The sequence below is a fragment of the Oncorhynchus mykiss genome, chromosome 26, assembly GCF_057628025.1.
Source record: "Oncorhynchus mykiss isolate SJ-2025 chromosome 26, ASM5762802v1, whole genome shotgun sequence".
Classification (NCBI taxonomy): domain Eukaryota; kingdom Metazoa; phylum Chordata; class Actinopteri; order Salmoniformes; family Salmonidae; genus Oncorhynchus; species Oncorhynchus mykiss.
This window is the reverse complement of record NC_143047.1, coordinates 35,613,123-35,635,045: the sequence shown is the minus strand read 5'-3', so window position 1 is coordinate 35,635,045 and position 21,923 is coordinate 35,613,123. Positions and strand designations below refer to the sequence as shown.

Genomic DNA, 21,923 nt, shown 5'->3' with positions numbered 1-21,923 from the left:
ACCTGGATTACTGGAAAACCTGGGAACTTTGGGAAAGTTATCAGGATGTTTCAACCCTAAGCAGAGCCAAGACAAGATAATAAAAACTATTTCAACGCCAGGGAAAGTCTTCTCTGATTTCAGCAGAAGCCTTGTTTATCATTCCAAAGTATTGTTGCCAGAAGCAGTGTTATATTCCATAATGTTGTAACTATGTGGTTTGGGACCTGACATCTAAAAAACTATAAATGTTTAAACCCTCCTGTGACTTTGTGTTTTGTTTTCATCCTATTGACTTACTGAGTGACATCTTTATGGTGTAAAATACTGTAGGTAAAATATGTGCAAAAGTACTGTAAAATGCATTATAATCTGGCAGTATAATTTAATTTGACACTTTTCTTGAACAATGTGCGTTATGAAAAGGGGATGATTTAACTCAAGTTTAATAAACAGAGCGATTCATAAATAGTGGCCTTTTTATTTTGCACATTGCTGATGATGTGTCAAACTAATCCACACTGCCTGATTATAATGAAATACAGTATATAGATGTTTTTGCATAGATCTATAGTTTTTGTCCAGTCATATGGTCCATCACATTAGATGTTATATAGTATCTGTCCAGTCATATGGTCCATCACATTAGATGTTATATAGTATCTGTCCAGTCATATGGTCCATCACATTAGATGTTATATAGTATCTGTCCAGTCATATGGTCCATCACATTAGATGTTATATAATATCTGTCGAGTCATATGGTCCATCACATTAGATGTTATATAGTATCTGTCCAGTCATATGGTCCATCACATTAGATGTTATATAGTATCTGTCCAGTCATATGGTCCATCACATTAGATGTTATATAGTATCTGTCCAGTCATATGGTCCATCACATTAGATGTTATATAGTATATATTTGAGTTTGTCAAAGCAACAAAATATCTAGGGCATTACAATGATGGTAAAAATTGGGAGACATTTGGGGGTTAAAGGGGTTTAAATCTTCCTAGAAGTGACACATGGTTGACGGAGAGACATGTCAAAATGCTGAATGTTAGCACTTTAGCAAGCCTTTATATTTAACAAAACTCTGATTTATTGAATTCTCCATGGCTATGTTTACACAACCACCTGAAGAACCCAGTTCTGTTTTCTCTCCACATCCAATCTTTTTTTCTGACTGTTCACACTCAGTTTTACATGAGACCCATACCAGATTTGTGCATTAATGATGTAGCCTCTATAGTAGCACACAGATGCAATGCTCATTTCCTGTCACTGTTCCTTAACATTCTGGCCGTGGTTGTAACGGTAATGGCAGGTCATGTACACATTTGATTTGAGCGTCCAGACTGAGGTCACAGGTGGAGCCGAATCAGTTAGCTAACTACCTACATTTCAACACATTTTGCCATGGTGCAGAGAGAAACATTAGCAGTTTTATAATTCTATTCTATTCTACACACTGTTTTAAAGCACATTTCCTGCAGTTCTACACTTTTTGCTATCACATGCTATCTGGGGGCCCCTGATCTCCACATCTGTCCGTCAATGCCTGTGTGTTTGTTACATATGGAAATGTTTTGTTATTTTGTGTCCCAGTGTAATTTCAGGAAGGATGAACGACAACCAGGCAAGTTTCACAATGAACATTACTTAATTTGGAAAAGGGTAGAAGCACTAACTCTGACTCATTTCAGATTGACAAATGACATTTACTCTGTATTAGGAATCAGACTCCAAGACAAATACAATTCTGCCTTTTTTCTACCTTTAGGGTTTTTATTGGTAAAACACTGGAGCATGCCAACCTGGGGAAATGAATTGACTAAAGCCAATAAACATGGTAATGTCCCAAATGGCACCCTATTTCCTACATAGTGCACTACTTTTAACCAGGGCCCATAATGCACTACATTTAACCAGAGACTATAGTGCACTATGAAGGAAAAGGGTGCCATTTGGAGCACAGCCTTTGTGCACATGCCCTTTATGTAGGTAATGAAATGTAGTTGAGATCTTGACGTTTGTTTTATATGTACAGTGCCTTGCGAAAGTATTCGGCCCCCTTGAACTTTGCGACCTTTTGCCACATTTCAGGCTTCAAACAAAGATATAAAACTGTATTTTTTTGTGAAGAATCAACAACAAGTGGGACACAATCATGAAGTGGAACGACATTTATTGGATATTTCAAACTTTTTTAACAAATCAAAAACTGAAAAATTGGGCGTGCAAAATTATTCAGCCCCCTTAAGTTAATACTTTGTAGCGCCACCTTTTGCTGCGATTACAGCTGTAAGTCGCTTGGGGTATGTCTCTATCAGTTTTGCACATCGAGAGACTGACATTTTTTCCCATTCCTCCTTGCAAAACAGCTCGAGCTCAGTGAGGTTGGATGGAGAGCATTTGTGAACAGCAGTTTTCAGTTCTTTCCATAGATTCTCAATTGGATTCAGGTCTGGACTTTGACTTGGCCATTCTAACACCTGGATATGTTTATTTTTGAACCATTCCATTGTAGATTTTGCTTTATGTTTTGGATCATTGTCTTGTTGGAAGACAAATCTCCGTCCCAGTCTCAGGTCTTGTGCAGACTCCATCAGGTTTTCTTCCAGAATGGTCCTGTATTTGGCTCCATCCATCTTCCCATCAATTTTAACCATCTTCCCTGTCCCTGCTGAAGAAAAGCAGGCCCAAACCATGATGCTGCCACCACCATGTTTGACAGTGGGGATGGTGTGTTCAGCTGTGTTGCTTTTACGCCAAACATAACCTTTTGCATTGTTGCCAAAAAGTTCAATTTTGGTTTCATCTGACCAGAGCACCTTCTTCCACATGTTTGGTGTGTCTCCCAGGTGGCTTGTGGCAAACTTTAAACAACACTTTTTATGGATATCTTTAAGAAATGGCTTTCTTCTTGCCACTCTTCCATAAAGGCCAGATTTGTGCAATATACGACTGATTGTTGTCCTATGGACAGAGTCTCCCACCTCAGCTGTAGATCTCTGCAGTTCATCCAGAGTGATCATGGGCCTCTTGGCTGCATCTCTGATCAGTCTTCTCCTTGTATGAGCTGAAAGTTTAGAGGGACGGCCAGGTCTTGGTAGATTTGCAGTGGTCTGATACTCCTTCCATTTCAATATTATCGCTGCACAGTGCTCCTTGGGATGTTTAAAGCTTGGGAAATCTTTTTGTATCCAAATCCGGCTTTAAACATCTTCACAACAGTATCTCGGACCTGCCTGGTGTGTTCCTTGTTCTTCATGATGCTCTCTGCGCTTTTAACGGACCTCTGAGACTATCACAGTGCAGGTGCATTTATACGGAGACTTGATTACACACAGGTGGATTGTATTTATCATCATTAGTCATTTAGGTCAACATTGGATCATTCAGAGATCCTCACTGAACTTCTGGAGAGAGTTTGCTGCACTGAAAGTAAAGGGGCTGAATAATTTTGCACGCCCAATTTTTCAGTTTTTGATTTGTTAGAAAAGTTTGAAATATCCAATAAATGTCGTTCCACTTCATGATTGTGTCCCGCTTGTTGTTGATTCTTCACAAAAAAATACAGTTTTATATCTTTATGTTTGAAGCCTGAAATGTGGCAAAAGGTCGCAAAGTTCAAGGGGGCCGAATACTTTCGCAAGGCACTGTAAAATAGCAGCAAGACAGCAGGTTTAGGAATGTCGCCAGTGGTTCTCAGATTCAGCTCAGAGGGAAAACACAGTATTGTGGTGTGCAGGAGACCTAGGTTTGATTCTATCTCGTTTTATTAGGAAGCAGGTAACATTGTCTTTGTAGCCTTTTTATATGTCATATATCATATATCATTCAGTGTTCAATACAAAATAACAGTTCATTATTGAGTTAAAAATGTATCTTATAATTAAAAGCTATGTTTTATGTTGTGGTCCAGCCTTGAAGTGGAAATGAAGCTCTGAGGATGTTTAGAACGAGCCGTGTACATACTGTAAAACAGAACAGGACTTTTCATGGCTCTGAACATGATCAAACAGATTAATTCTCTATTAAAGGTGTTTTATCATAACACTGGTTCATTTTTTATAATGCATACAACATTCACCTTAGTGTAATACTCATGCCAGTCTTAAACTGGAGTGAAATAGAGTCAGATTTTGCTACCTTCCACAGTGATAAACAAGTTCCTGAGAGAAGTTAAGGTACATAATTAACATGAATTAATGACATAGTTAACATGAATCAATGCAGTAATAAATTAGGCAACATTTTATTGTCTGTAATAAAGGTATTATTGTGCAGTAATGATGAACAAACACTACATACAATACAACACAGAGACACTGTAAAGACATTCCAATAGTAAACAGACCTCATACACATGATCACATGATTCTCCTTCTGGGTAAGAAACTGGATATCAGCCAATAAAGCACAGATAGAATTGTACAATTAATGAATAGTCATGATTATAAATGACAGAATACATCACAAAATAACTAACAGATTACCTTTGTTAATGCTCAGGATGCCAAACCAGCCTATAAAATATATAAATGCAGATCTGTACTAATGCCCCGATATTTGTTATTGTCAACAGTCTCCCCAAACTGATCCTTTACAGTCCGTTGTTGAGGGGAAAGGAATACTGACCAACAATAACAGAATCCTTTGCATATTTTGTTTCTGCTCTGATAGGTGCTCTGGCAGGCATATTTTCATTGTGAATTTAGCTGATATGACAAAAGTGCATAAGTGTCCCAGGAATATATTAGGTCTCAGAATCTGAAGACAAGTTCATTTCCTCTGACACTGTTGCATCAACGTTGACCAGTTTAGACTGAGAGGCAGTGTTACTCCACCTCCTTTTGACACAAATGAAAATGCCCAATAGAATAAGAATCAGCAGCATCACCAGTAGAACTGAGAGGGTGGATAGGTGAACTCTCTCTGCCCCAGACTCCCAACTGACATCCAGCTTGTTGTCCAGACTGAGGTGAGAGGCAGTACAGGTGTAGTTGTGTCTCTTCTTTAGCTCCTCAGCACTGACCTCCAGACTCTGTTTCCACTAGGCAGCACCCTAACGTCTTGAAAACATTTAATGGAATAGGTGTCTGCATGCTTTGTGCATATATTATGATGACATTTTGTGACGTTTTCATTTCATTTAACTTTTTTCCGGCTGTTCGGGCACACAAATCTATGGGCTTAAAAAACAAAATAAAAAAACGTTAGTTGATCTGGACATTTCTGACAAGTTATAAATAGCTCTATAAGGAATGCATTGACACACATGACAAGAGGAACTGATGATGCACAACCGAATTTCAAAATTGCACCTTGTGTATTCTACTACTACAACTTTAAATCATTTTTATAGCCTACCTTTTAGGAGTGGGACAATTTTTATTCGGAGACATATGGGGGATCAATAATTATTTAAAGGCAATGTAAAAAAATAAAACTATAGCCTAATCACATTTAGGAAGTACATTTCCTTGGAAAGATAACTGCCCTGTGCTTCTACGCACATTGTCACTCCCTGACCTTAGAGAGACTTTTTATTCTCTATTTTTGTTAGGTCAGGGTGTGACTAGGGTGGTTACTCTAGTTTTTTGTATTTTTATGTTGGCCTGGTATGTTTTCCAATCAGAGGCAACTGTCTATCCTTGTCTCTGATTGGGGATCATATTTAGGCAGCATTTTCCCACCTGTTGTTTGTGGGATCTTGTTTTTGTATTGTTGCCTTTGAGCCCTACAAGGTTGTACGTTTCGTTGGTTACTCTTTCTTGTTTTGTTGCTGGTTATCATTAATAAAATATGATTAACCTACCCCACGCTGCATCTTGGTCCGACCATCCTTACAACGACGAGCGTTACACACATGCATACACAACAGCCTACTCTATTTAATTGCGACCACACGCACCTGATCTCGCAGGTATGGCTACTGAACTTGGAGCTGCAAGAATGATGTCAGTGACACTTGCTCCATTTTTTCATAAAGCATATAGCCTACGTTTTAGGAAGACGATTTGCAGCCAGAGACAAATACATGGGTAGTCAATACTTGAAAAGACACAACGCTCGCTCACCATAGTAGCCTAACATATGAGCACGTAGTGCCTATTCCTTTCCAATGAGGATAACATATTTTGATTGCACTTCGACTCACATTGGACATTGGTCGAGCACCCTCCACTTCTTTCCATTATCAATATTTATTTACAGATATTGTAGTAAACTACAGTTGAATCATATTTCATTGAATTTCATATTTAAGTTAACTGCCACGTTCTCCGCCCATGTAGGCAGTCTACTCTATTTCAATGAGACCACACATACTAGCAATTGAACACGCACGCCTAACTATGAGGAGAGAGGCTACTGAATTTGAAGCAGTGAATTATGTGTGTGAATAAAGCAGAAAAATATGTCATTTTAATAAGATAGGTAGGCTAACGCATACAAAGCAGAAAGACGTCATTTTAGTAAGATGGGTAGGCTAACGCATACAAAGCAGAAAGACGTCATTTTAGTAAAATGGGTAGGCTAACGCATACAAAGCAGAAAGACGTCATTTTAGTAAAATGGGTAGGCTAACGCATACAAAGCAGAAAGACGTCATTTTAATAAGATAGGTAGCCTAACGCATACAAAGCAGAAAGACGACCGTTTCCAAATAATCAGCAGGACAACAACACAAATATTTTAATCCCAACATCGTCTGACACCTGCTCCGGCCCACAACATGAAAAATGCACCGATATCTGTCCGGACCTGCAGTTCCAGTGGGTATCCAGCGGGAGTAGCCCTCTATTTTAAAACCCAAATCAAATGGAAAGCCATTGTTTTTACGCGCGTAAACGAGTGTGTGCAACAATTGATTAGAAAGCATAGTACTGATACTGAATGAGAGAAAAGATAGGCTGGAAGCATTAACAGTGTCATGGTGCGTCAAGTTAAAAAGCAAGTCCATTTTTCTCAAGTCTACACAAAGCAATGCTGGTAAAAGGAGTGGTTAAAATGCCAGAAAAAAGACTGTTGTTAAATACACAGTTATGTTAAAACTGACTGTTGCATTGTTATTTCTGGAAGTGTTTTACATAATACATTTACATAGCTATTCGTTTACTCAGTATTTTGTTGAAGCACATTTGGCAACGATTAAAGCCTTGAGTCTTGTTGGGTATGACACTACAAGCTTTGCACACCTTTATTTGGGGTGTTTCTCCCATTCTTCTCTGCAGATCTTCTCAAGCTATGGCAGGTTGGATGGGGAGCGTCGCTGCACAGCTATTTTCAGTTCTCTCCAGAGATGTTTGATCAGGTTTAAGTCCGGGCTCTAGCTGGGCCACTCAAGGACATTCAGAGACTTCTCCCGAAGCCACCTCTGTGTGTGCTTAGGTTCGTTGTCGTGTTGTAAGGTGAACCTTCACCCCAGTCTGAGGTCCTGAGCGCTCTGGAGCAGGTTTTCATCAATGATCACTCTGTACTTTGCTCTGTTCATCAATCCTGACTAGTCTCCCAGTCCCTGCTGCTGAAAAACATCCCCACAGCATGATGCTGCCACCACCATGCTTCACCGTAGGGATGGTGCCAGGTTTCCTCCAGATGTGACGCTTGGCAGTCAGGTCAAAGTGTTAAATCTTGGTTTCATCAGACCAGATAATCTTGTTTCTCATGGTCTGAGAGTCTTTAGGTGCCTTTTGGCAAACTCCAAGCAAGCTGTCATGTGCCTTTTACTGAGGAGTGCCTTCCGTCTGGCCACTCTACCATAAAGGCCTGATTGGTGGAGTGCTGCAGAGATGGATATCCTTCTGGAAGGTTCTCCCATCTCCACAGAGGAACTCTTGAGCTCTGTCAGCGTGACCATCGGGTTCTTGGTCACCTCCCTGACCAATGCCCATCTCCCCGATTGCTCTGTTTGGCCGGGCGGCCAGCTCCAGGTGGTTCTAAACGGTGGTTGGTGGTTCTAAACGGAGAGGTTGAGTGGACACTTGGAGATGTCCCTTGACCCCACCCCACCCCTTATTAAACACCTGTAAAGTTCTAGCTGTCATATCTGTCAGTCCCAGATGTTATTTTTCCCCAGAAGTTTTTGATTTGCTGTGGAAGCCATCTGATGTGTTTCCAGTTCTATTAATCAATAAATGACCTATAGTTTGTCCGTGAAAGATCACTTTAAAAACAAAACCGGTTCCTTTGTGTATGCTTGATCTTGTGTGATATGAACTGTGCCATTCCTATCTACGTTCTGACCATTTCCTCAATCTCCCAGGTGTGTTGTTTCCAATGATACCAACTTTATTAATATCCTTATCATATAACTGCTCATTAAAAGCAGTTACTTTAAGGTATGTCTATTTAGGTGGAAATTGACATTTCATTTGAGAGGTTGAAATCAATGAAACAGGAATAGGAAGGGAAAGGTTTGGTGCCACTCTTGATTAAACTTCTGTAAAAGACCGGTTTCCCAGAAAGACTTCTGGACAAATATTAACCACCATTAGGTATTGTGCTTTGGAATGGGGACTTTGAACCAGTTAGTTTAGGTTGTTTGTGCTTTTGGATGGATATTACAGTAGCCATCTTTTGTTTTAAAAGTTTTAAAATGGCAGGGTGACATTAAATGATGTATGAATTATATTGTCATACACATGATAAAAACAGCAGCTGTTCATATAAAAGTACAACCAAATACAGTATGTTGTAGGTATTGCTTATGTTTAGTTCCTATAACTTTCCAACCCTAGACTTTTATAATAGACTTTTCAACAACTAACTAAGTAGTGCCTTATTCTTGTGGTAGAAAACAGACATTTTAACAGATTTAGTGTTGCAAGGTTTCACTAACTTTCCCAGAATTCCCGTGTTTACCAGAAAGAGTGTTTTGAGGATTCCTTCTCATTCTCTCCTGATTCCGGAAATATTCCAACCAGGATTTCTGCAAAACCTGGGAATTTTTTGGAAAGTTACCAGAATTTTGCAACCGTAAGCAGAGCCAAGACAAGATAATAAAACAATTTCAATGCCAGGGAAGCTCTTCTCTGACTGTAGAAGAAGCCTTGTGATGGGTTCAAGTGGAGTCATTTCCCTGGGCGGCTGAACCGACACGCTAATTAGCTAAACTTATTCCTCATTCCTCCTTGCTCGGAAAACCACAGGGATTTCAAACGTCAGATCTCTCCTCCTTCCCCCAACCGTTTGATTTGGTTTGATTCTGTCTTTGTGTTTGAGGGCAATTTCACACCTGAGTGTGAGATATGGGGGAGATAGGAGGAAGGTTAAGCCCTAAAACGATGGTGTCTGTGTATGTCGTGAGATGTCACTCGTTTGCCTTCGTATAAAAGGGGATCGCGCAGTGTGTTCTGGAATAACGGCTTGTGAGATTTGATTGGCAAACATTGCTTAATATCAGCTGGCTGGTGTGACTGTGTGTGTGTGTGTTTCAAGTTTCAAGTTGTAGTGTCACGTGAACAAATACAGTGAAATGCCTTTCTTGCATTAATCGATATCAGTAGTACTATAAAGTAAAGTAGATAAAAAATCACAAGTAAGTAAGTAAGCTATGTACAGGGTCATTGCCAATACCATCTTTACAATGTGCAGGTATACTGTGTGTGTGTGTGAGGGTAGAAGCTGTTCAGGAGACTGTTGGTGTCAGACTTGATGCACTGGTACCGTACAGCCAGTCAATATGCTCTCAGTGGTGCAGCTGTAGAACTTTTTGAGGATTTGAGGGCCCATACCAAATATTTTCTACCTCCTGAGGGGAAGAGGCGTGGTCACGTCTTCTTCATGACTGTGTGTGTTTGTGTGGACCATTTTAAGTCCTGGAGTCATGCGTGGCCACGCAGTCGTGGGTGAACAGGAAGTACAGGAGGGGACTAAGCACACACCTCTGCATAGAGAGATTGGGTGTGAAAGAAGACTGTAAGCATCAGATACAATGACGGAGTAACACACACGCATGCTGAATGTTATGAATGTTGTACTTGTGCCCCTGAAAGCATGTTCAACACGAGAACAACTCCGACCTTTACAACACAGTGAGTGTCAGAGCTGGAGGTCTCATTCTGCTGTGGAGAGAAACAGGCTTAGCGAAACAGAGGGAGGGAGGGAGGGAGGGAGGCAGGGAGGTTAGAGCATCTACATGGCAGCCTGTCTCCCTGAGGAACATTTATTTCCTGAAACTTTATTTTATTCTAATTTAACCTGATTAGCATAATGCTCATATGTATTAGCTTGTCTGTTTGCAGACAGTGGACCTAACCTTGAAACCTCAAGATTGTCGAGATTTTACATCAAGGATTTGTCCCAAATGGCACCTTATTATCATTATCATACCCTTGACCATAGGGCTCTGGTTAAAAGTAGTGCTCTAAATAGGGAATAGGGTGCCATTTGGGTCTCATACCAATAGTGTGGTGAGTTGGACTCGAGCTGCAACACGGAATTCAAAATGGTAGTAGCACACTAACTATTTCTAAGTCTTCTATATGAAATAGGGGTTGAGAATGGCCCTTAGGGAACTTAGAGAGTTACCCGTGGGTGAACACTGAGCGAAATGTCATCAGGCTTTCCACACGACCCAGTTACGTGTCTGAGATGATGTAAGATTAGATTCCGTTAGGTTTTCATTTACAGCTAATTACAATCTCACACCAAGACAACTCGCTCATCCAAAAGACGGTTTTTGTCATTCATAATCATCTTTATTATAGACAGGCTAAATGTAGCACAATCTGGGTTCATATCAAATCGTCACCTGCCGCTAATTTGCCAGTTAACGCTTGTCAATAATCTGCTCTAATACAAACCGACCCTAGTCCCTAGCCCCTCTACCCCCTATGCACCGATGCACGCATCGGACAGGTTAAATCACATATCATGGTGATTGCCTTGCTTCATCTTGTCTTCTGATTGGCTAGGAGGAATATTCACCCTATTGCTCACACCTATCCATAGAATAGAGGGGAGGAGTTGATTTGATATGGAATTCAGCCAAGCTTTTCTATTCTGTGGTGTCAGCTGAGGCACTTCATAACATGCAAGTCAGACAATCGTTTCACAAGTAATAAACACACTGGCTAGAGACATAAGTCATCATAACAGAACATAGAAATACTAGACCAACATAACCGTTTTGTGCTCAAGCTAATGGGCAGACAGCAGCCGCAAACAAGGATGATTTATGACTGGAAGAGGACAAGGCTGGGGATGATAGTTCATTGCTATGAGCCACAAGTTATTGGAGCGAGGTGCCTGCTCTACAGTTTGGTGTGTGTGTATGTGTGTGTGTGTGTGTGTGTGTGTGTGTGTGTGTGTGTGTGTGTGTGTGTGTGTGTGTGTGTGTGTGTGTGTGTGTGTGTGTGTGTGTGTGTGTGTGTGTGTGTGTGTGTGTGTGTGAGTGTGTGTGTGTGTGTGTGTGTGTGTGTGTGTGTGTGTGTGTGTATGTGTGTGTGTGTGTATGTGTGTGTATTGTATGTGTGTGTGTGTGTGTAACAGATGACATTAATTCCCCACTGCTTTGCCATACTGTTGCCTGACACATTTTCAGACATGACACATGAATAAAGCTTCTCTGAGCCTTATTAGTCGATAAGCTGAAAAACACAGGCCCTGTTTCATGAGCAATACTATTATGTAGTCAAAGTCATTGTTATTTTCCATATAAAATGTACAAAACTTCAGATGTTTTTTATAAGATCAATAAATTAACTGAAAAAAGTCCTAAAGTACTAAATAGTCTTTCTCTTCATCATCATCATGACCAGTATTGCCTAGTGTGTACCGGAAGCAGTTTACAGGGTGAAGGAGTAGACACAGACTGTAACGCGTCCAGACCATGGTTGATTGTCACCCAGTCCAGCGCTTCTCAAGTACTGACTGATACCAGACAATAGATGTGTTGACAGGCAGTGTTACTGTTTGGGACCATAACTCTCTTCACCTCTCTTCTACTCTCCTCTCTGGTCAAGCCCTCCTCTCTTCTCCTCTCTTCTACTCTCCTCTCTGGTCAAGCTCTCCTCTCTTCTCCTCTCTTCTCCTCTCCTCTCTGGTCAAGCTCTCCTCTCTTCTCCTCTCCTCTCTGGTCAAGCTCTCTTCTCTTCTCCTCTCCTCTCTGGTCAAGCTCTCCTCTCTTCTCCTCTCTTCTACTCTCCTCTCTGGTCAAACTCTCCTCTCTTCTACTCTCTTCTCCTCTCCTCTCTGGTCAAGCTCTCCTCTCTTCTCTGGTCAAGCTCTCCTCTCTTCTCCTCTCCTCTCTGGTCAAGCTCTCCTCTCTTCTCCTCTCCTCTCTGGTCAAGCTCTCCTCTCTTCTCCTCTCCTCTCTTCTACTCTCCTCTCTGGTCAAGCTCTCCTCTCTTCTCCTCTCTTCTACTCTCCTCTCTGGTCAAGCTCTCCTCTCTTCACCTCTCTTCTACTCTCCTCTCTGGTCAAGCTCTCCTCTCTTCTCCTCTCCTCTCCGGTCAAGCTTTGTGCGTGTGCGTGTGTTCATGTGCATGTCCCTACGTGCCTGTGCGTCTGCACCCTCACAGGTGTGGCTATATGTGTAACAGCACAGCTTGTTCCCCGCTAGTCATCCAGGTGCTGCTCTTCCCAGGTGGAGGTGGGTATAGCGCTGTAGGGGTCCATGATGACCCGGGCACAGCGGATGATCATGGCCACCAGGAGAAGGCAAAGGAAGGCCACACAGGCCAGCGTCATGCCCTGGTCCACGTCCACAAACTCTGGGTCGGGAGTGGCCCCCTCCTCCATGCCTGCTGCTGCTGTCGTTGGGTCTCTATGTTGTCACTGTCCTCCGCCGCACACACACACACCTCTACCATCCTGAGAATGGTTCTGGAGGAGGGGGAGGAGGCGGGAGGGGGAAAAGGGAGGAGGCAGGAGGGGGAAAAGGGAGGAGGCAGGAAGGGGAAAAGGGAGGAGGCAGGAAGGGGAAAAGGGAGGAGGCAGGATGGGGAGAACAGAGGAGTCAGGAGGGGAAAAGGGAGGAGGCAGGATGGGGAGAACAGAGGAGGCAGGAGGGGAAAAGGGAGGAGGCAGGATGGGGAGAACAGAGGAGGCAGGAGGGGAAAAGGGAGGAGGCAGGAGGGCAAAAAGGGAGGAGGCAGGAGGGAGAAAAGGGAGGAGGCAGGAGGGAGAAAAGGGAGGAGGCAGGAGGGCAAAAAGGGAGGAGGCAGGAGGGAGAAAAGGGAGGAGGCAGGAGGGAGAAAAGGGAGGAGGCAGGAGGGAGAAAAGGGAGGAGGCAGGAGGGAGAAAAGGGAGGAGGCAGGAGGGGGGAACAGAAACAGACAGAAAAAGTTGAATATGGGAAAGACATTCCCAACTACTTGTATCCAGTCAGTTGAATATGGTAAAGACATTCCCAACTACTTCTAGCCAGTCTGTTGAATATGGTAAAGACATTCCCAACTACTTCTAGCCAGTCTGTTGAATATGGTAAAGACATTCACAACTACTTCCAGCCAGTCAGTTGAATATGGTAAAGACATTCCCAACTACTTCTAGCCAGTCTGTTGAATATGGTAAAGACATTCCCAACTACTTCTAGCCAGTCTGTTGAATATGGTAAAGACATTCACAACTACTTCCAGCCAGTCAGTTGAATATGGTAAAGACATTCCCAACTACTTCTATCCAGACATTCCCAACTACTTCTAGCCAGTCTGTTGAATATGGTAAAGACATTCCCAACTACTTCTATCCAGTCTGTTGAATATGGTAAAGACATTCCCAACTACTTCTAGCCAGTCTGTTGAATATGGTAAAGACATTCACAACTACTTCTAGCCAGTCAGTTGAATATGGTAAAGACATTCCCAACTACTTCTATCCAGTCAGTTGAATATGGTAAAGACATTCCCAACTACTTCTAGCCAGTCTGTTGAATATGGTAAAGACATTCCCAACTACTTCTAGCCAGTCAGTTGAATATGGTAAAGACATTCCCAACTACTTCTAGCCAGTCAGTTGAATATGGTAAAGACATTCCCAACTACTTCTAGCCAGTCATTTGAATATGGTAAAGACATTCCCAACTACTTCTAGCCAGTCTGTAAGCTTTAAGTTGTTTTGACAGTAAATGCTAACAGGAAGTTTCTGACTTAGGACAGTACCTGATAAATAAACCACATCAAAATGACTGTTGATTTTTTCATTCAAATCAAATTGTATTTGTCACATGTGCCGAATCCAAACAGGTGTAGTAGACCTTACAGTGAAATGCTTACAAGCTCTTAACACTTATTTGTTCTTAAAACTGCATTGTTAGTTAAGAAAGTATTTACAAAAGTAAACAGAAGTAAAAAATAAAAAATAAGAACAAAAAAAATAAACAGGAAAATAACAAATAATTAAAGAGCAGCAGGAAAACAACAGTAGCGAGGCCATATACAGGGGGTACCGGTACAGAGTTAATGTGCGGGGGCACCTGTTAGTTGAGGTAATATGTATGTGTAGGTAAAGGTAAAGTGACTATGCATAGATAATAAAAACAGAGTAGCAGCAGCGTAAAAATGGAAGTGAGGGGGTCAATACAAATAGTCTGGGTAGTGTTATGGAAATTGCAAGATTGTGTTATAATGCTTGTGTTGCATTATAATGGCTGTTTTATTCGACAGAATAGAGTATTCTGTTTACTATTGTGTGTGTTCTACTGAGGAGGGCCTTTATGAGATAACACTGACAGAGGAGATTTACGATGTCTTTGGGTGATACAACCTAAAGAGCATTCCAGAGAACATGAGGTAACGTTTTTGTGCTATACCGTACCAGGGTGAGATGGTTCCAGTTTGGAGTAGGAGGACCAGACACTGGTCTATACAATGAAAACTGTTGACACAGCAGTTGCTGTCTGCTATGTATTATAGATATCTTTCATACAAATCTTAACCTTGTGACCATTCTACGTATCTGTTGTTCGTCATGTAGGTTGAGAGGAGTGTATCTTGGCTAAAAAAGATCTTTGTACTTTTGTTTTATCACTCTCAACGGTTCATTAGAAATGGTGCATCGTTGAAAGTCATTGCTATTGCAAAGCTCTTATTATTAAAGATGTAGTTTAAGTATACAGTGGGGCAAAAAAGTATTTAGTCAGCCACCAATTGTGCAAGTTCTCCCACTTAAAAAGATGAGAGAGGCCTGTCATTTTCATCATAGGTACACTTCAACTATGACAGACAAAATGAGAAAAAAAATCCTGAAAATCACATTGTAGGATTTTTTATGAATTTATTTGCAAATTATGGTGGAAAATAAGTATTTGGTCACCTACAGACAAGTAAGATTTCTGGCTCTCACAGACCTGTAACAAGTGGAGGAGGCTCCTCTGTCGTCCACTCGTTACCTGTATTAATGGCACCTGTTTGAACTTGTTATCAGTATAAAAGACACCTGTCCACAACCTCAAACAGTCACACTCCAAACTCCACTATGGCCAAGACCAAAGAGCTGTCAAAGGACACCAGAAACAAAATTGTAGACCTGCACCAGGCTGGGAAGACTGAATCTGCAATAGGTAAGCAGCTTGGTTAAAAAATTTTTTTTTTTTACCTTTATTTAACTAGGCAAGTCAGTTAAGAACAAATTCTTATTTTCAATGATGGCCTAGGAACAGTGGGTTAACTGCCTGTTCAGGGGCAGAATGACAGATTTGTACCTTGCCAGCTCGGGGGTTTGAACTTGCAACCTTCCGGTTACTAGTCCAACGCTCTAACCACTAGGTTACCCTGCTGCCTGTGGGAGCAATTATTAGGAAATGGAAGACATACAAGACCACTGATAATCTCCCTCGATCTGGGGCTCCACGCAAGATCTCACCCCGTGGGGTCAAAATGATCACAAGAACGGTGAGCAAAAATCCCAGAACCACACGGGGGGAACCTAGTAAATGACCCGCAGAGAGCTGGGACCAAAGTAACAAAGCCTACCATCAGTAACACACTACGCCGCCAGGGACTCAAATCCTGCAGTGCCAGACGTGTCCCCCTGCTTAAGCCAGTACATGTCCAGGCCCGTCTGAAATTTGTTAGAGAGCATTTGGATGACCCAGAAGAAGATTGGGAGAATGTCATATGGACAGATGAAAACAAAATATAACTTTTTGGTAAAAACTAAACTCGTCATGTTTGGAGGACAAAGAATGCTGAGTTGCATCCAAAGAACACCATACCTACTGTGATGCATGGGGGTGGAAACATCATGCTTTGGGGCTGTTTTTCTGCAAAGGGACCAGGACGACTGATCCGTCTAAAGAAAAGAATGAATGGGGCCATGTATCGTGACCAAGTCTTTCAGCATGACATTGATCCCAAACACACCGCCCGGGCAACGAAGGAGTGGCTTCGTAAGAAGCATTTCAAGGTCCTGGAGTGGCCTATCCAGTCTCCAGATCTCAACCCCATAGAAAATCTTTGGAGGGAGTTGAAAGTCCGTGTTGCCCAGCAACAGCCCCAAAACATCACTGCTCTAGAGGAGATCTGCATGGAGGAATGGGCCAAAATACCAGCAACAGTGTGTGAAAACCTTGTGAAGACTTTCAGAAAACGTTTGACCTCTGTCATTGCCAACAAAGGGTATATAACAAAGTATTGAGATAAACTTTTGCTATTGACCAAATACTTATTTTCCACTATAATTTATAAATAAATTCATAAAAAATCCTACAATGTGATTTTCTGGATTATTTTTTCTCATTTTGTCTGCCATAGTTGAACTGTACCTATGATGAAAATTACAGGCCTCTCTCATCTTTTTAAGTGGGTGAACTTGCACAATGGGTGGCTGACTAAATACTTTTTTGCCCCACTGTATGAATGCCAACCTATATGAATGCCAAGCCTCATGATGTTCGAGTCATGAATGCCAATGCCGAACGGCATAGGCAAGATGCAGTAGATGGTATAGAGTACAGTATATACATATGAGTAATGTTGGGTATGTAAACATTATAAATTGGCATTGGTTAAAGTGGCTAGTGATATATTTATTACATACATTTTTGCATTATTAAAGTGGCTAGAGATGAGTCAGTATGTTGGCAGCAGCTTCTCAAATCTCTGGCCAGTTTAATAAATGTATTTAATTTAATAAAGGTATCAATAGTCACTTTAAATAACGCCACTTTAATACTGTTGACATATCCTACATTCTCATCTCGTATGTATATACAGTTGAAGTCGGAAGTTTACATACACTTAGGTTGGAGTCATTAAAACTCGTTTTTCAACCACTCCACAAATGTCTTGTTAAAAAACAATCGTTTTGGCAGTCGATTAGGACATCTACTTTGTGCATGACACAATACATTTTTCCAACAATTGTTTACATACAGATTATTTCACTTGTAATTCACTGTATCACAATTCCAGTGGGTCAGAAGTTTACATACACCAAATTGACTGTGCCTTTAAACAGCTTGGAAAACTCCCAAAAATGATGTCATGGCTTTAAAAGCTTCTGATAGGCTAATTGACATCATTTGAGTCAATTGGAGGTGTACCTGTGGATGTATTTCAAGGCTTATCTTCAAACTCTTTCCCCCTTGCTTGACATCATGGGAAAATCAAAAGAAATAAGCCAAGCCATTGTGGACCTCCACAAGTCTGGTTCATCCTTGGGATCAATTTCCAAACACCTGAAGGTACCACGATCATCTGTACAAACAATATTACGCAAGTATAAACACGCAGCCGTCATACCGCTCAGGAAGGAGATGCGGTCTGTCTCCTAGAAATGAACGTACTTTGGTGCGATAAATCCCAGAACAACAGCAAAGGACCTTGTGAAGATGCTGGAGGAAACAGTTACAAAAGTATCTATATCCACAGTAAAACGAGTCCTATATCGACATAACCTGAAAGGCTGCTCAGCAAGGAAGAAGCCACTGCTCCAAAACCGCCATACAAAAGCCAGACTATGGTTTGCAACTGCACATGGGTACAAAGATCGTACTTTTTGGAGAAATGTCCTCTGGTCTGAAATATAACTGTTTGGCCATAATAACCATCGTTATGTTTGGAGGAAAAAGGGAGAGGCTTGCAAGCCAAAGATCACCATCACAGCCGTGAAACACGGGGGTGGCAGCATCATGTTGTGGGGGTGCTTTGCTGTAGTAGGGACTGGTGCACTTCACAAAATAGATGGCATCATGAGGAGGGAAATTATGTGGATATATTGAGGCAGCGTCTCAAGACATCAGTCAGGAAGTTAAAGCTTGGTCGCAAATGGGTCTTCCAAATGAACAATGACCCCTGCATACTCCCAAAGTTGTGGCAAAATGGCTTAAGGACAACAAAGTCAAGGTATTGGAGTGGCCATCACAAAGCCCTGACCTCAATCCTATAGAAAATTTGTGGGCAGAACTGAAAAAGCGTGTGCAAGCAAGGAGGCCTACAAACCTGACTCAGTTACACCAGCTCTGTCAGGAAGAATGGGCCAAAATTCACCCAACTTATTGTGGGAAGCTTGTGGAAGGCTACCCAAACGTTTGACCCAAGTTTAAATAGTTTAAGTCAATGCTACAAAATACTAATTGAGTGTTTGTAAACTTCTGACCCACTGGGAATGTGATGAAAGAAATAAAAGCTGAAATAAATCCTTCTCTCTACTATTATTCTGACATTTCACATTCTTAAAATAAAGCGGTGATCCTAACTGACCTAAGATCAGTTATTTACTTGGATTAAATGTCAGGAATTGTGAAAAACTGAGTTTAAATGTATTTGGCTCAGGTGTATGTAAACTTCCAACTTCAACTGTACTGTATTCAATACCATCTACTGCATCTTGCCTATGCTGCACGGCCATCGCTCATCCATATATTTATACGTACATATTCTTATTCATCCCTTTACATTTGTGTGTATAAGGTAGTCATTGTGAATTTGTTAGATTACTTGTTAGACATTACTGCACTGTCTAAACTGGAAGCACAAGCATTTCGCTACACTCACATTAACATCTGCTAACCATGTGTATGTGACCAATAAGATCTGCTAACCATGTGTATGTGACCAATAACATCTGCTAACCATGTGTATGTGACCAATAACATCTGCTAACCATGTGTATGTGACCAATAACATCTGCTAACCATGTGTATGTGACCAATAACATCTGCTAACCATGTGTATGTGACCAATAACATCTGCTAACCATGTGTATGTGACCAATAACATCTGCTAACCATGTGTATGTGACCAATAACATCTGCTAACCATGTGTATGTGACCAATAACATCTGCTAACCATGTGTATGTGACCAATAACATCTGCTAACCATGTGTATGTGACCAATAACATCTGCTAACCATGTGTATGTGACCAATAACATCTGCTAACCATGTGTATGTGACCAATAACATCTGCTAACCATGTGTATATGTGTCATGTACTGTCATGTTGTGTCTTGTCTCTGTCCTTTCCCTTCACCCTGTCTCCCTCTGCTGGTCGTTGTTAGGTTACCTTTTCTCCCCCGCTTTCCCCCAGCTGTTCCTTGTCTCCTCTTGACTACCTCGTCACCCCTTCTCCCACCTGTTCCCCTTTTCCCTCTGATTAGTCCCCTATATCTCTCTCTGTTTTTGTTCCTGTCCTTGTCGGATTCTTGTTTGTTGTGTTTCATGCCTGAGCCAGACTATCGTCATGTTTGCTGTAACCTTGTCCTGTCCTGTCGGAATCTGCCGGTCTATCTGAGCCTACCTATGTTTGGTTATTAAAGAAGCTCTGTTTAAGTTAGTTCGCTTTTGGGTCCTCATTCACTCACCGTAACAGAAGAATCCGACCAAGAATGGACCCAGCGACTTCGGATCCTCTCCACTCAGCCGTCGGGATCCAGGGAGCGATGCTAGGCAGACACGAGCAGGAAGTGTCTGCTGCTCGACATGCCGTTGAGACCCTGGCCACCCAAGTCTCCAACCTCACAGAACAGGTTCACCATCTCCGCCTCGATCCACCGGCCACTTCCAGGGCTTTCGAATCTCCGGAGCCCAGAATCAATAACCCGCCGTGTTACTCTGGGGAGCCCACTGAATGCCGCTCGTTCCTCACCCAGTGTGATATTGTGTTTTCTCTCCAGCCCAACACTTACTCCAGGAGCACTGCTCGTGTCGCCTACGTCATATCTCTCCTTATTGGACGGGCTCGTGAGTGGGGCACGGCAATCTGGGAGGCAAGGGCTGAGTGTACTAACCAGTATCAGGACTTTAAGGAGGAGATGATACGGGTTTTTGATCGATCTGTTTTTGGGGAGGAGGCTTCCAGGGCCCTGTCTTCCCTATGTCAAGGCAATCGATCCATAACAGACTACTCTATTGAGTTTCGCACTCTTGCTGTCTCCAGTGGCTGGAACGAGCCGGCCTTGCTCGCTCGTCTTCTGGAGGGTCTCCGCGCAGAGGTAAAGGATGAGATTCTCTCCCGGGAGGTTCCTTCCAGCGTGGATTCCTTGATTGAACTCGCTATTCGCATTGAGCGACGGGTTGATCTTCGTCACCGAGCTCGTGGAAAGGAGCTTGCGCTCTCCGTCGCTCCCCTCTCCGCATCACTACCATCTTCCTCTGCCGGCTCGGGTGCTGAGCCCATGCAGCTGGGAGGTATCCGCATCTCGACTAAGGAGAGGGAACGGAGAATCACCAACCGCCTCTGTCTCTATTGCGGTTCCGCTGGTCATTTTGTCACTTCATGTCCAGTAAAAGGCCAGAGCTCGTCAGTAAGCGGAGGGCTACTGGTGAGCGCTACTACTCCTGTCTCTCCTTCAAGATCCTGCACTATCTTGTCGGTCCATCTACGCTGGACCGGTTCGTCAGCTTCCTGCAGTGCCTTAATAGACTCTGGGGCGGAGGGCTGTTTTATGGACGAGACCTGGGCTCGGGAACATGACATTCCTCTCAGACAGTTAAAGGAGCCCACGGCCTTGTTCGCCCTGGATGGTAGTCCTCTCCCCAGGATTCAGCGTGAGACGCTACCTTTAACCCTCACTGTTTCTGGTAATCATAGTGAAACCATTTCTTTTTAAATTTTTCGTTCACCTTTTACACCTGTTGTTTTGGGCCATCCCTGGCTAGTTTGTCATAATCCTTCCATTAATTGGTCTAGTAATTCTATCCTCTCCTGGAACGTCTCTTGTCATGTGAAATGTTTAATGTCTGCTATCCCTCCTGTTTCCTCTGTCTCTTCTTCACAGGAGGAGCCTGGTGATTTGACAGGGGTGCCGGAGGAATATCACGATCTGCGCACGGTGTTCAGTCGGTCCAGGGCCACCTCTCTTCCTCCACACCTGTCGTATGATTGTAGTATTGATCTCCTTCCGGGAACCACCCCCCCCCGGGGTAGACTATACTCTCTGTCGGCTCCCGAACGTAAGGCTCTCGAAGATTATTTGTCTGTAGCTCTTGACGCCGGTACCATAGTCCCCTCCTCCTCTCCCGCCGGAGCGGGGTTTTTTTTTGTCAAGAAGAAGGACGGGTCTCTGCGCCCCTGCATAGATTATCGAGGGCTGAATGACATAACAGTGAAGAATCGTTATCCGCTTCCTCTTATGTCTTCAGCCTTCGAGATCCTGCAGGGAGCCAGGTTTTTCACTAAGTTGGACCTTCGTAACGCTTACCATCTCGTGCGCATCAGGGAGGGGGACGAGTGGAAGACGGCGTTTAACACTCCGTTAGGGCACTTTGAATACCGGGTCCTTCCTTTCGGCCTCGCTAACGCTCCAGCTGTCTTTCAGGCATTAGTCAATGATGTCCTGAGAGACATGCTGAACATCTTTGTTTTCGTTTACCTTGACGATATCCTGATTTTTTCACCGTCACTCCAGATTCATGTTCAGCACGTTCGACGTGTCCTCCAGCGCCTTTTAGAGAATTGTCTTTTTGTGAAGGCTGAGAAGTGCACTTTTCATGCCTCCTCCGTCACATTTCTCGGTTCTGTTATTTCCGCTGAAGGCATTAAGA

General features: G+C 42.6%; 1 protein-coding gene across 2 annotated transcripts in view; it reads right to left on the bottom strand.

The window, feature by feature from the left end:
* Nucleotides 1-10,669: 10,669 nt before the first annotated feature.
* Nucleotides 10,670-21,923, bottom strand: part of LOC149971461 (cortexin domain-containing 1 protein-like) — a 74,141-nt gene continuing 62,887 nt past the window's right edge. The window contains exon 2 of one of the 2 annotated variants that reach the window (XR_016492331.1): nucleotides 10,670-12,819. Coding sequence is in view for 1 of the 2 variants with exons in the window: in XM_090222869.1 (XP_090078995.1) it covers nucleotides 12,553-12,735 (183 nt within the window). In the remaining variant the exon portion in view is untranslated. The remainder of the gene's footprint in view (nucleotides 12,820-21,923) is intronic. The other variant, XM_090222869.1, reaches the window with a different exon arrangement.